Source organism: Artemia sp. Qi Xiang Cuo, chromosome 7 (assembly GCF_049724085.1).
Source record: "Artemia sp. Qi Xiang Cuo chromosome 7, ASM4972408v1, whole genome shotgun sequence".
Classification (NCBI taxonomy): Eukaryota; Metazoa; Arthropoda; class Branchiopoda; order Anostraca; family Artemiidae; genus Artemia; species Artemia sp. Qi Xiang Cuo.
In genome coordinates, this window is record NC_142800.1 from 77682880 (window position 1) to 77696878 (window position 13999).

Sequence of the window (13999 nt, forward strand, 5' to 3'; positions counted from 1 at the left end):
GAAACATGACGAACCGAAAACAAAGCGTTTTGGAAGTTCCAAGGTATATAACACATCAAATCTTTGAACCTCCAGAATCCAATCTGAATATCTAAATCTTTTTAGGTCCCTCAAGGATCTTAGTCCTTTTAAGAACACTACTCCTTAATCCTTTAGGTACAATACCACTGACGGTGCCAGATAGAAGAAACTTTCGTGGTAATTGTAAGCTTTGATAATATTTGAAATAAATAAGACACCTTCCAACACAAGAAAATTGACTTTTCCTCAGTCCCCCTTTCATTTCAGGGGGAAATTCACGGGCTACTTGGGAATAATCTCCTTCAATAACAGGGTACTTGAGGAAATCACCCCCCCCCCCTCCGCCTGTGTCCACAAATAATAGCGCAAATACCTTAACCAACTTTTTTCTTTTTTTTCTTATTTGGATTTAAGCATCAAGCCATCTAACTAACTTTTTGTTTTACATTTCGTGGGGAAATCCTAGAAAAAGAATTAGTACCCCAAATGACAAAATATTGTCTATTGAACACTAGAAGGAAGGGGGAGAATTATAATTGACCTTATTCATACTTTGATGTACAAAAATTCCCGACGCTCAGACATATTACCAAAAAAAAAAAAACAAAAAAAAAAAACTTCAATCATACGGTCTGTAGCCTGTATTATGGTGAAAATTACATTCTTTCTTAATTTTCTCTCGAGTAAACTGAACATCAATCTATTACGTCACGACAGTTATTTACGAACTGTGCAAATACCATTTTCATTGTCAAGGAACTCTTTTCGAACGATATAAATTTCCAACCGTTACTAGGAGGGTAACCAAAGCTAAAGTTATAATTAAGTATCGAATTCTATTCAACAAATGCAGATGATTGACAGAACAAAAGGCAGCTTGACAAATAAGAGCTATGCTTCTATTGGAAGATTGTACGTGACAGTTTTCCTTAAAGGAGTATAGGTGAAGCCAGAAAACAATAAACTGACAAGTCTCAAATTTTTTTAAGTATTTAAAGAAACTGTCACAATTACAATCTAACTATTCTTCAAACATTAAATATTCTTCGAAAACAAGGAGAAAGAAGGTTATAATAGCTGTCAAAATGAAAGTCAATTTGAAAAGCAAAGGTTACGCTAATGATTGCAGTTGACAGTTGAAAGAGAATTAATAAAAATTTTTCTGTGCAATATTTTCATGTGCAATATTTGTCGAGAATAAACATTGCTAACAAACCATTTTTAAACTTTAAAATCTCCATTAACAGCTATGACAAGCTAAATCTCTTGAACTTGCAAATTGGTAAACAAGTGTAAGGATAAAATTGACTCTCATTGATATTCTCTACGGCTTATTTTTGATGAATGGGACACACTGAGTGAATGATTTTAAGTTGGTCTTCTGCTTTCTGGTCGTTACTTAAGGAAGTTTCCACTCCTAATCCAACATTCTGTTCATTTTTGTGGCGTATTTTATATGTTCAGTAAAGCACTAGTTTTTGAAATTCTACAACTGTAGGGAAATATCACGGGTCGGTTTGTTTGAGCTACTTCAATAGATATATGTTGCATAGGAGGTGAGCCAGTGATTTTTGTTTATTTTAAGTTTCATCTACACTCTTTATTACCATCAGATAACTTAGTTTTGTTCGGAAAATTTGTTTTTCAAAATGCTGTTGGATGGGCAGTTAATATATTTATTAAGCAGATTAATAATTCTCCATAGAATTACTAAACGTTGTCGAAAAAAAAAACATTAAAAAATCATGGCTGCTACACTCTTTATATGTTGCAAATATGGTTCAAATTATTTTGCCCTCAAGATGCATGTCATAAATCTGAAGCACAGAAAGCATACCTGTCAATTATGCCATTGCGATCATTCAAAGCAGGTTGCAGCTCTCTCAAGCCCCTGCTCTTTACGCTTAAGTTTACCTTTCACTTTGGAGAAAAACTACGAATATTTTCAAACTTGTTCTATTCATCATAATATTTCGAGAATATACAAATTCATCTAAGTAAATTTAATTTGAAATTAAGACCATTCAGAGAGGCTGGGTTTAAATTTGTTGAAAGATGAATAGGTGAAACTACAATTACTGCTACTACTGATAACTTGTCACAGCACCCAGCCACCTGTGGTGCAAAGGTGCGCATGCTTCTTCTTCACCAAATGTGCTCACAGCTTCAATTTTTATTCCCTTTCATGCAGTCCCATTTGTCCTTTAAATTACTTCGAATAAAACGTCTCCGTGTTATAGACATCGAAAATGTCATAGCTGTTTTCTAAAATGTTATGACATGTTCATTGAATTCTATCGAAATTATATAAGTGTCAAAACAAAACAAAAATTAATGAATACTACCTTAGCGGTAAAGTTGAGTATAATTGAGTAAATGTGAGTAATTCATTGTTTTCTTTTCTCTTTATCTAAACAGGGGATGGGGACTATATATACATACCCTTTTTTCAAAGAATGTGATGGACAATTAGTGAAGAGAAGAAAGAAAAAAGCCATTTTTTTCGGTTGGGCTTTGCTTTCCCTTTTTAAAGACATACCACATTAGCAACCCAAATTACTTACTTTACTTGTATTAATTGTTCATCGAAGGGTCGTACGCACAATTTTTGCTCCGGAGGTGAGGTGGGTTACAAAGAACTTTTTTCGGAGGGAGGGTGGGTAAGGTTTTATCCAAAACCATATTACGAGTTAGAGATTTTTTTCGTTATTCTTTTTTAGGAGAAATAATCTATTCATCTGCATGTTTACGATTAATTAACGAGTTGAATAAATATTTCGAATGGGGTGCCCCCCTCCCCCGATATATCGCCGTAAAACTTCAACATGAAATACTTATTTTAGTCTACAATACAGTGGTTGCACAGCATACTTTTGTTAATACTATACAATAAACAACGACAAACGAGTCACCCAATTGTCTCCGCAACCCTTGTGGCTGGAAAACACACCCCTTAGAGGTAATCCTATTTCTATTCCCGAGGGGTGACATGTGACTTTTTGCAGAGGAAATAAAAAAAAACCTTGGTTTCCGTAATCTTGTGTCCTGTTTCTCCTTTCTGCCACTCCCACAGAGACAAAACGTGATCATTGGCCTCGTCAATTGCTGCAAGAAGACCTCCACCGTCCTGAAAAATATAACATCGTGAACACTTAATAGAATAGAATAACCTTGATCATTGCAGCACCTCTGTGCAGAAGAGAAAGAGAAAAAAAGAGACATAGAGGGAGAGAGAGAGAGAGAGAGAGAGAGATAGAGAGAGAGAGAGAAAGAGAGACAAAGAGGGAAGAGAAATCTATCAATTGATCGGTATCATTGATCTTGTCCAGAATTTTTAATTCTAGCTGCAGCCTTTCAATTTCCTAAAAAGAGATAAAGAAAGAAAGAAAGAAAGAGAGAGAGAGAGAGAGAGAGAGAGAGAGAGAGAGAGAGAGAGAGAGAGAGAGAGAGAGAGAGAGAGAGAGAGAGGATGGGAGAGAGAGAGAGAGAGAGAGAGAGAGAGAGAGAGAGAGGGAGAGAGGGAGAGAGGGAGAGAGAGAGAGAGGGGGAGAGAGAGAGAGAAAAAGAGAGAGAGAGAGAGAGAGAGAGAGAGAGAGAGAGGAGTGATAGAAAAAGGATAGCAAAATGACTTTTACTAGCAATAAATAACCAAAACTGCCCTAAAACGGAAAATGCAGTTCACAGTTCTTCAATAGAATTCCCGTGCAATATCTAAATTCAGAAAGTTTTAGATTTCGGCAAGAGAGCACATTATGATTAGTGTTGCCAGATATCTGACATAAGATAGCCCAGACATAAAAGCAAAAATTCCCCAAAGTCACAATTTTTCAGGCTAAATACACCGATGGTACAGTTTTTTTTTCTGAAAAATGTGCTGATTTAAGAATCATGTGAGCAACCGTTTTGAAGAAGCTCTTAAATGGCACAAATACACCATCTGGCAACAGTGTGGTCAAATTATTTTGGTGTATTGCGATCAATATTCGTCACATTAGTCCTCACCCAGGGTCAATGAATCCTTCATCTGAAAGAACTGCTATGGGCCCTTTCCAGTAGCAGACTTTAAGAAATCACTCGACCTCATCAGCCACTTTGCTGCGGCCACAAACATGCAAACTATTGGTGCCAACAAACGTACTATAGCTATTATTCTGAGTTTCCTGAAAGGACGAACACAGCGTGTTTTTCTATTTTTCGAAAGATATTATACCTCGGAATGGCCAAATATAACGTGCGGAGCCCCAGATGGGACAAACCTTGCCGGATTTATCTTCAAATGCCCAGATCAACGTAGTGCTAGCAAGTTTTGACGAATGATTCAAGTTTGTAGATGTCCCTATTTAATTGTCAGTATTTAACCAACTGATAGAGCCGCAGTTCAGTAATAACCACCTAAGCTGACAATCGCAAAGAATATAGATGGACTCTCAACCCCATTGAATTAAATATCAACAGATTTTGCCACCTAAAGCGAGACCTCGAGTTCCCCCAGTGCCATTTCTCGTTGTTTCGTCGGCAAAAATCCTTGGAGTTGTACTTTTATCTGATTGTACGTTTACCGACCATGTTGATAAGCTAGTAAAAAGCTGAAAACGCATCGATCCAAACTCTTACTGCAATGCAAGCGACAGTGTCAAAACTGATTATCTAATTTATGTAACTCAAAACACTGCAACAAAAAAGGGTACAACATGATAATTTTTCTTTACTTTTTATATAAAAATAAAAATAGAGTAAATTAAATCAAAATTCATTTATTTAAAAAACAATTTCGATTGACTTACTGCTTTAGAAAAGGATATCGCAGTAATGGATCTTTCAAATTCTCCCAGGCCAAGAACGTGAAGTGTCGAGAGACTTACTGAGTTCCATATTCTTATATGAGGCTAGAAAATAAATACAACATTTACCAAAGAAAATCAAATCAAAATAAAGATAAAAAAAGACAAAAAAAAAACAATTTCCTTTTTCTTGTTTCGTTTTGTTCCGGCACGACCAACAAAAAATAGAAAATCAAGAAGTAACCAACACAAAATAAAGGGTTAACTCACAAAAGAACGTGAGAAAATTTCTAAGAATAAAATACATTACATTTGGGCTTATTGGATTTCTTCAAAAACTATAATATTTAAATTATTTCTGGCCCTATATCAACAATCCGAAAAATTATCGATGCACAATACACACTAATGGAATTTTCAAGCCCCTGAAGAAGGGAATACAAAATTTTTGATATTTCAGGTTTCATGTGCTGTATCAATTGTTTGTTCTTTCCTTTCCATAGAGGGTGATTGTATCGACGAGAAGTCGTAGAATTTTGGGTGACGCCTCTTTTGAAAAGGGAGCCAAAGGTGACAGGAAGGCTCCCTTTTGTGCCACTCTTCACCTCCGGGGCCCATTAGTGTTCAAGGTTGTCAAACCGAAACATCCGAAAGAATTGCAGAATCAAATAAACCTTCCTGTTTTTATGCAAATGAACAAAATTTTGTAAATGCCATATTCCAGGCATAAGGGCTATTTGATAAATCTTAGGGCAGGTGCGGCGAACCTGCAACCCACGGACAACATGCAGGACACCTTGAGCATTCTGCTCACAAGGTTCTTCATGCTGGTACAAAATATAATGGGATAAGCAATGAAAATCAATGTATCCAAAACGCATTGCTTTTGCATACATATTCCAAAACTGAACTGACAAAATTATGAGAAAAAAAATTGATTTTAAACACATTTTGGAAACATCAGAATCAAAAACGAAATTTAAAAACATTTCGATGGCAAGACAGGAATTTTACAATTTAAGAAATTTTGCACAAAAAATTGTTATCCCTTCTCTTTAAGCTTATACTTGCGAAACGCCCCTCTCTCAGAAAAATCGACCAACCACAAAACGGCTCAAATACAAAACGTCTTGATCTAGAGCGTGTGGAATAAACATCTAATTTTTGGATATAACCCTGTTTTTGGAAAAAACATTGTGAGTGATTTCCCTGCGGACACTTATCTGAAGAGATATATTTTATGATCGGAATATCTTTTGGCTATCTTGACAGCTGTGAATTCCCCAGGGAAAAATTATTTTAGCTCATTGCTGCCGATTGGAGGATGCCAACAGAAATTAGCCAAATTGCTAGAATCCAGTCAAATTTGATAAAGTTTCAACATTTGTCCTAAGGTGCATCGACAGTGCCGCGTGGATCGTTTGGGAACAAGCAAAAGAGGAGAGAGAACCTGCCGGAAGCGCCGCATTAAACCTGCCGGTTTTAATTAGCCTTAAATTGCAGGGAACAGGTGAGCAGGTCTCAACGCTTCCCTTGCTCCCGGTGGTCTGTACGGCTATTCAACCATTCAACCCTTTTCTTCTTTGATTAAGTGAGATACCTGCTGTATGCTTGCTTGCTAAATACAACGCAGAGCCAGCAGTTTGTATCGTCTCCAGTCTTGAACTTTTGATACCGTAACCGGGTTGTGGGGAATGCTCACGTCGATATTGCGAAAACTGGTGCGGGCTTTTTTTTTTAGCAATGATGCGTTAATGGAAGCAAAAAAAGTATTATGAAATTTTGCAAACTGCACGAATCGCCCAAGTGACCGACAGAAAGCTGCAGATAACTGTCAGGACATTCTTGAAAAGTAAATACCACTACCACGTTTCGTGCTGCACGAGCCTGAAGAAGTACGAGTTGTCGCAGGGGAATTAAGTGATACGCTTACTCGTAAAGTTAACTAACTATGTGCAACTTCGATAATTACATCCTGTCGAAGCGCAACCCATTACCTGCTCTGTCTCAAGTCCCCACATTATCATCCAAAGCTTCTTTTGTCGTTGCATTGAAGAATTCACCTCAAGGGCTGAACGACCCCAAGGACCGCAAAGCTTTTATTTATAACTTGTGTAGTGACTCGAAGTCGGCGATAACTGAGCTTAGACCGGGAAAAAATACTTGGCGCCTCGTCAAAAGTGATAAAAATGAAGCTACTGCTGTAGCTGATGCTATCAAGTCCAAGGACCAATCGCTACGACTACAGCCAAAACTTCTCGTTTCGTTCCTAACAGTGTTACTGACGTTCAGTTGCAGAACTTGATAACTAACTGTGCCTAAGTCTCACGTATCGGCAAAACTAGTTCCTATAAGCTTCTGTTTTCTAGTCGAGAAGACTTATTAGGGTCCATTTCCTCGTCTGTGATAATCGAGTAAGAGCAAATCCTTATCGAACAGTTTCTCTCTCTCCCTCCTCGCCGCTACTACTGCCAAGCTTACGGACACATTGCCCAGCACTGTGCGCTGTGTGCAGACTGGAAATTCGAACAAGCTACACTGTCAAAATAAAATGCATTGCGCAAAGTGCAACCAGGCTGACCATCCTTGTTACAGCTACAAATGTCCTGTCGCAGAGAAACTTATGAATCCCTCTAAATAAATACTGATCTACGAGTTACATCATGGAATATTAATGGCGGAGTCTCAGTGAAATTACCCATAATCCAAACTCTGTGACACAAATGAGGTTCTCTGCCTACAAGAGCACGTTCTCACTGCCGACAGTCTAAGCTCGTTGAGCAAGATTGTTTCTACTGTCGTAATAAGTCGTACCGCAAGACACTCCAGGGCTGATCGGCCGAAGGGAGGTACTTCTATTCTTGCTAGAAGTGTCCTCATGACCGAACAATTTCACGACTGTGACTGTTTTTTACGGCACTCGAAATTCAGAATTATGTGGTGGTCTCAGTCTATTTACCCACCGATTAGAGTAATGCTACATCAGTAAGACAAATTGATCAAGCTTGCCGCCTACTCAGTTCTCTTGTGTCAGATTATGAAGTGCAAAACCTAGTAGTAGTCATTGCTGCCGATATTAACAGTAACCTTTCTGAAGACAGCAGCAGCCATACAAATATTCTGAATCGCATGTGCCCTCAGCTCGTGGTGGTCGAGAATGCCCAAGGTTTAACATATATCCAAAACTCTAGTAGTATATCTTCTCTGGAGTTTTTCATGTGTTCCCGAATGTAAAACCAGACTCCGCATCCTCACTTATCTCCACTTTCCAAACATCAGACCATACGTCTATCAGTAATATATTCCCTGTTCTACTTATTGCACCGATAGATCCAACTCGAGACAATGATAGTAAATGGCATGAAACCACCGACTGGGCTTGTGCAGATATGTTGCGTTCCATATGTTCGCTTGTGTAGTGCTCCAGGCTGTTTGTGATTCTATTTTGGGTAGCAGTCATACCAATATTCTGAATCGCATGTGCCCTCAGCTCGTGGTGGTCGAGAATGCCCAAGGTTTAACATATATCCAAAACTCTAGTAGTATATCTTCTCTGGAGTTTTTCATGTGTTCCCGAATGTAAAACCAGACTCCGCATCCTCACTTATCTCCACTTTCCAAACCTCAGACCATACGTCTATCAGTAATATATTCCCTGTTCTACTTATTGCACCGATAGATCCAACTCGAGACAATGATAGTAAATGGCATGAAACCACCGACTGGGCTTGTGCAGATATGTTGCGTTCCATATGTTCGCTTGTGTAGTGCTCCAGGCTGTTTGTGATTCTATTTTGGGTAGCAGTCATACCAATATTCTGAATCGCATGTGCCCTCAGCTCGTGGTGGTCGAGAATGCCCAAGGTTTAACATATATCCAAAACTCTAGTAGTATATCTTCTCTGGAGTTTTTCATGTGTTCCCGAATGTAAAACCAGACTCCGCATCCTCACTTATCTCCACTTTCCAAACATCAGACCATACGTCTATCAGTAATATATTCCCTGTTCTACTTATTGCACCGAGTGATCCAATTCGAGACAATGATAGTAAATGGCATGAAACCACCGACTGGGCTTGTGCAGATATGTTGCGTTCCATATGTTCACTTGTGTAGTGCTCCAGGCTGTTTGTGATTCTATTTTGGGTAGCAGTCATACCAATATTCTGAATCGCATGTGCCCTCAGCTCGTGGTGGTCGAGAATGCCCAAGGTTTAACATATATCCAAAACTCTAGTAGTATATCTTCTCTGGAGTTTTTCATGTGTTCCCGAATGTAAAACCAGACTCCGCATCCTCACTTATCTCCACTTTCCAAACATCAGACCATACGTCTATCAGTAATATATTCCCTGTTCTACTTATTGCACCGAGTGATCCAATACGAGACAATGATAGTAAATGGCATGAAACCACCGACTGGGCTTGTGCAGATATTTTGCGTTCCATATGTTCGCTTGTGTAGTGCTCCAGGCTGTTTGTGATTCTATTTTGGGTAGCAGTCATACCAATATTCTGAATCGCATGTGCCCTCAGCTCGTGGTGGTCGAGAATGCCCAAGGTTTAACATATATCCAAAACTCTAGTAGTATATCTTCTCTGGAGTTTTTCATGTGTTCCCGAATGTAAAACCAGACTCCGCATCCTCACTTATCTCCACTTTCCAAACATCAGACCATACGTCTATCAGTAATATATTCCCTGTTCTACTTATTGCACCGAGTGATCCAATTCGAGACAATGATAGTAAATGGCATGAAACCACCGACTGGGCTTGTGCAGATATGTTCCGTTCCATATGTTCGCTTGTGTAGTGCTCCAGGCTGTTTGTGATTCTATTTTGGGTAGCAGTCATACCAATATTCTGAATCGCATGTGCCCTCAGCTCGTGGTGGTCGAGAATGCCCAAGGTTTAACATATATCCAAAACTCTAGTAGTATATCTTCTCTGGAGTTTTTCATGTGTTCCCGAATGTAAAACCAGACTCCGCATCCTCACTTATCTCCACTTTCCAAACATCAGACCATACGTCTATCAGTAATATATTCCCTGTTCTACTTATTGCACCGAGTGATCCAATACGAGACAATGATAGTAAATGGCATGAAACCACCGACTGGGCTTGTGCAGATATGTTGCGTTCCATATGTTCACTTGTGTAGTGCTCCAGGCTGTTTGTGATTCTATTTTGGGTAGCAGTCATACCAATATTCTGAATCGCATGTGCCCTCAGCTCGTGGTGGTCGAGAATGCCCAAGGTTTAACATATATCCAAAACTCTAGTAGTATATCTTCTCTGGAGTTTTTCATGTGTTCCCGAATGTAAAACCAGACTCCGCATCCTCACTTATCTCCACTTTCCAAACATCAGACCATACGTCTATCAGTAATATATTCCCTGTTCTACTTATTGCACCGAGTGATCCAATTCGAGACAATGATAGTAAATGGCATGAAACCACCGACTGGGCTTGTGCAGATATGTTGCGTTCCATATGTTCACTTGTGTAGTGCTCCAGGCTGTTTGTGATTCTATTTTGGGTAGCAGTCATACCAATATTCTGAATCGCATGTGCCCTCAGCTCGTGGTGGTCGAGAATGCCCAAGGTTTAACATATATCCAAAACTCTAGTAGTATATCTTCTCTGGAGTTTTTCATGTGTTCCCGAATGTAAAACCAGACTCCGCATCCTCACTTATCTCCACTTTCCAAACATCAGACCATACGTCTATCAGTAATATATTCCCTGTTCTACTTATTGCACCGAGTGATCCAATTCGAGACAATGATAGTAAATGGTATGAAACCACCGACTGGGCTTGTGCAGATATGTTGCGTTCCATATGTTCACTTGTGTAGTGCTCCAGGCTGTTTGTGATTCTATTTTGGATAGCAGTCATACCAATATTCTGAATCGCATGTGCCCTCAGCTCGTGGTGGTCGAGAATGCCCAAGGTTTAACATATATCCAAAACTCTAGTAGTATATCTTCTCTGGAGTTTTTCATGTGTTCCCGAATGTAAAACCAGACTCCGCATCCTCACTTATCTCCACTTTCCAAACATCAGACCATACGTCTATCAGTAATATATTCCCTGTTCTACTTATTGCACCGAGTGATCCAATTCGAGACAATGATAGTAAATGGCATGAAACCACCGACTGGGCTTGTGCAGATATGTTGCGTTCCATATGTTCGCTTGTGTAGTGCTCCAGGCTGTTTGTGATTCTATTTTGGGTAGCAGTCCTACCAATATTCTGAATCGCATGTGCCCTCAGCTCGTGGTGGTCGAGAATGCCCAAGGTTTAACATATATCCAAAACTCTAGTAGTATATCTTCTCTGGAGTTTTTCATGTGTTCCCGAATGTAAAACCAGACTCCGCATCCTCACTTATCTCCACTTTCCAAACATCAGACCATACGTCTATCAGTAATATATTCCCTGTTCTACTTATTGCACCGAGTGATCCAATTCGAGACAATGATAGTAAATGGCATGAAACCACCGACTGGGCTTGTGCAGATATGTTGCGTTCCATATGTTCGCTTGTGTAGTGCTCCAGGCTGTTTGTGATTCTATTTTGGGTAGCAGTCATACCAATATTCTGAATCGCATGTGCCCTCAGCTCGTGGTGGTCGAGAATGCCCAAGGTTTAACATATATCCAAAACTCTAGTAGTATATCTTCTCTGGAGTTTTTCATGTGTTCCCGAATGTAAAACCAGACTCCGCATCCTCACTTATCTCCACTTTCCAAACCTCAGACCATACGTCTATCAGTAATATATTCCCTGTTCTACTTATTGCACTGATAGATCCAATTCGAGACAATGATAGTAAATGGCATGAAACCACCGACTGGGCTTGTGCAGATATGTTGCGTTCCATATGTTCGCTTGTGTAGTGCTCCAGGCTGTTTGTGATTCTATTTTGGGTAGCAGTCATACCAATATTCTGAATCGCATGTGCCCTCAGCTCGTGGTGGTCGAGAATGCCCAAGGTTTAACATATATCCAAAACTCTAGTAGTATATCTTCTCTGGAGTTTTTCATGTGTTCCCGAATGTAAAACCAGACTCCGCATCCTCACTTATCTCCACTTTCCAAACATCAGACCATACGTCTATCAGTAATATATTCCCTGTTCTACTTATTGCACCGAGTGATCCAATTCGAGACAATGATAGTAAATGGCATGAAACCACCGACTGGGCTTGTGCAGATATGTTGCGTTCCATATGTTCGCTTGTGTAGTGCTCCAGGCTGTTTGTGATTCTATTTTGGGTAGCAGTCATACCAATATTCTGAATCGCATGTGCCCTCAGCTCGTGGTGGTCGAGAATGCCCAAGGTTTAACATATATCCAAAACTCTAGTAGTATATCTTCTCTGGAGTTTTTCATGTGTTCCCGAATGTAAAACCAGACTCCGCATCCTCACTTATCTCCACTTTCCAAACATCAGACCATACGTCTATCAGTAATATATTCCCTGTTCTACTTATTGCACCGAGTGATCCAATTCGAGACAATGATAGTAAATGGCATGAAACCACCGACTGGGCTTGTGCAGATATGTTGCGTTCCATATGTTCACTTGTGTAGTGCTCCAGGCTGTTTGTGATTCTATTTTGGGAAAGATCAAAGCGCCGCTTCATCTAATTTACCCCAAAAAAAAAACCACTAACCTATGCAAAGAAGCAAACCCTGCTGAATATATACTGTGCTGATATCGTTCACGCTCTACGCGCTGCCGAACATCCTAGCGTACACATCCGAAGAGTAAGTCTTGGATTCGAGAAGCATGGTCGGTCAGGTAATAATGATCTCGTTGGTTCTCAGGAAGGGGTGTGGTATGCCACGGCAAGGTTTGGTAAATGAAATTCTTCTGAAAACAAAGCGAAATTTCGCGAAAGTGCTTAGGCAACATCAGGCTAAATCAGTAGCTGAACTATCAAGTAAAGCCATAAGTGGTACAAATTTCTTATGGACGGTGCTCAAACGAGATAGTTCAAAAGCCTATAATGCTATCAAAACTACCAATGACCAGTGGTATGATTATTTTAAAAGTGAGTTTTCGGAGCCTAATCCATCATTGTCAAACCAATAAGAAAGGGAGCTTTATGGTTACTGGGGCCAATTAATTGACGAAATCAGTTTTATTGCTGCTCGATCTGCGGTTACAGAGTGCATTTCTAAACTACAAAAGGAAACGTCTCGTGGTGTCATTGGCCTCTGTGCAAAGCATCTAAGATGCGGGTCCACTTTCCTGATGGAGCATCTGACCTTACTCTTTCAGAGAATATTCTGTTGTGGTATAGTTCCCGATTTTTTCAGTACTGGAGTAATAATGCCGGTACTAAAAGGGGAAAGTCCTCAGACCAATGTTCTTCTTTTAGCCAATTACGTTGTCACCGGTTTTGTGCAAAATTTTCGAGTTATTAATTATTGACGAGATATCTGATTTAGTGTTATACACCAGATAACCAATTCGGCTTCAAGAAAGGAGTAGACCGCGACCATGCTCACCATTTGATTGCTAATTTACTTCTACATTCTCATGAAAATAATGAGGTATTACATTTTGCTGAGTTAGACGTACCTAGAGCTTTCGACTCGGGTGTACATTCGCATATCTTATTGACTGCTTATAAACGTCGAGTTAATATTCATGTCATCAAATCGATACGTGTTATGTACAAAAAGCTAAACGCCAGAGTTAAGGTCACCATCTCACTTGGTACGGTGGAAATTACTCCTTCAATTCCAGTAAAAAAAAAGGGTATTAAGACAGGACGCTGTAACTTCTCCGCCTCTGTTTAATAATACTGATATTGTGCCGCAACAGAAAGTTCTAACCACATATATATTTAAAGGTATTGATGTTTCGCTAGCTAACTATGCGGATGACATCCTTAATATTAGTAGAACAGCTTTTGGAATTGAGAAAAATTTTCGTCAATAGGGAGCATAAACGTATTGGTCTTCGATTTAATGAGAGCAAGACTGAGTTCCTGGTGTGCAATCGCTGCTCAGATTGAGCGGGTGAACACGTTATTAATGCACAAGATACACTGATCTATCTTGATGTACCGATTGGGTCAAATCTTCGCGCCACGCGTCAACTTTTGAAAGATTTCTTTCAAAAGGAATGCGTATGGTTTACTAGTTGATTTAAAGTTTAAATTTAACCGC

The 13999-nt window shown here is 39.5% G+C and overlaps 1 protein-coding gene across 5 annotated transcripts in view; it reads right to left on the reverse strand.

Moving 5' to 3' along the window:
- LOC148950714 (echinoderm microtubule-associated protein-like 2) overlaps window positions 1-13999 on the reverse strand; it is a 193721-nt gene that overhangs the window by 18355 nt on the left and 161367 nt on the right. For all 5 annotated transcript variants that reach the window (XM_089092591.1, XM_089092590.1, XM_089092588.1 and 2 more), the window contains 2 exons: window positions 4806-4907; window positions 3044-3148 (listed from right to left, as the gene is read on the reverse strand). In XM_089092591.1, the coding sequence (XP_088948717.1) occupies window positions 3044-3148; window positions 4806-4907 (207 nt within the window). The remainder of the gene's footprint in view (window positions 1-3043; window positions 3149-4805; window positions 4908-13999) is intronic.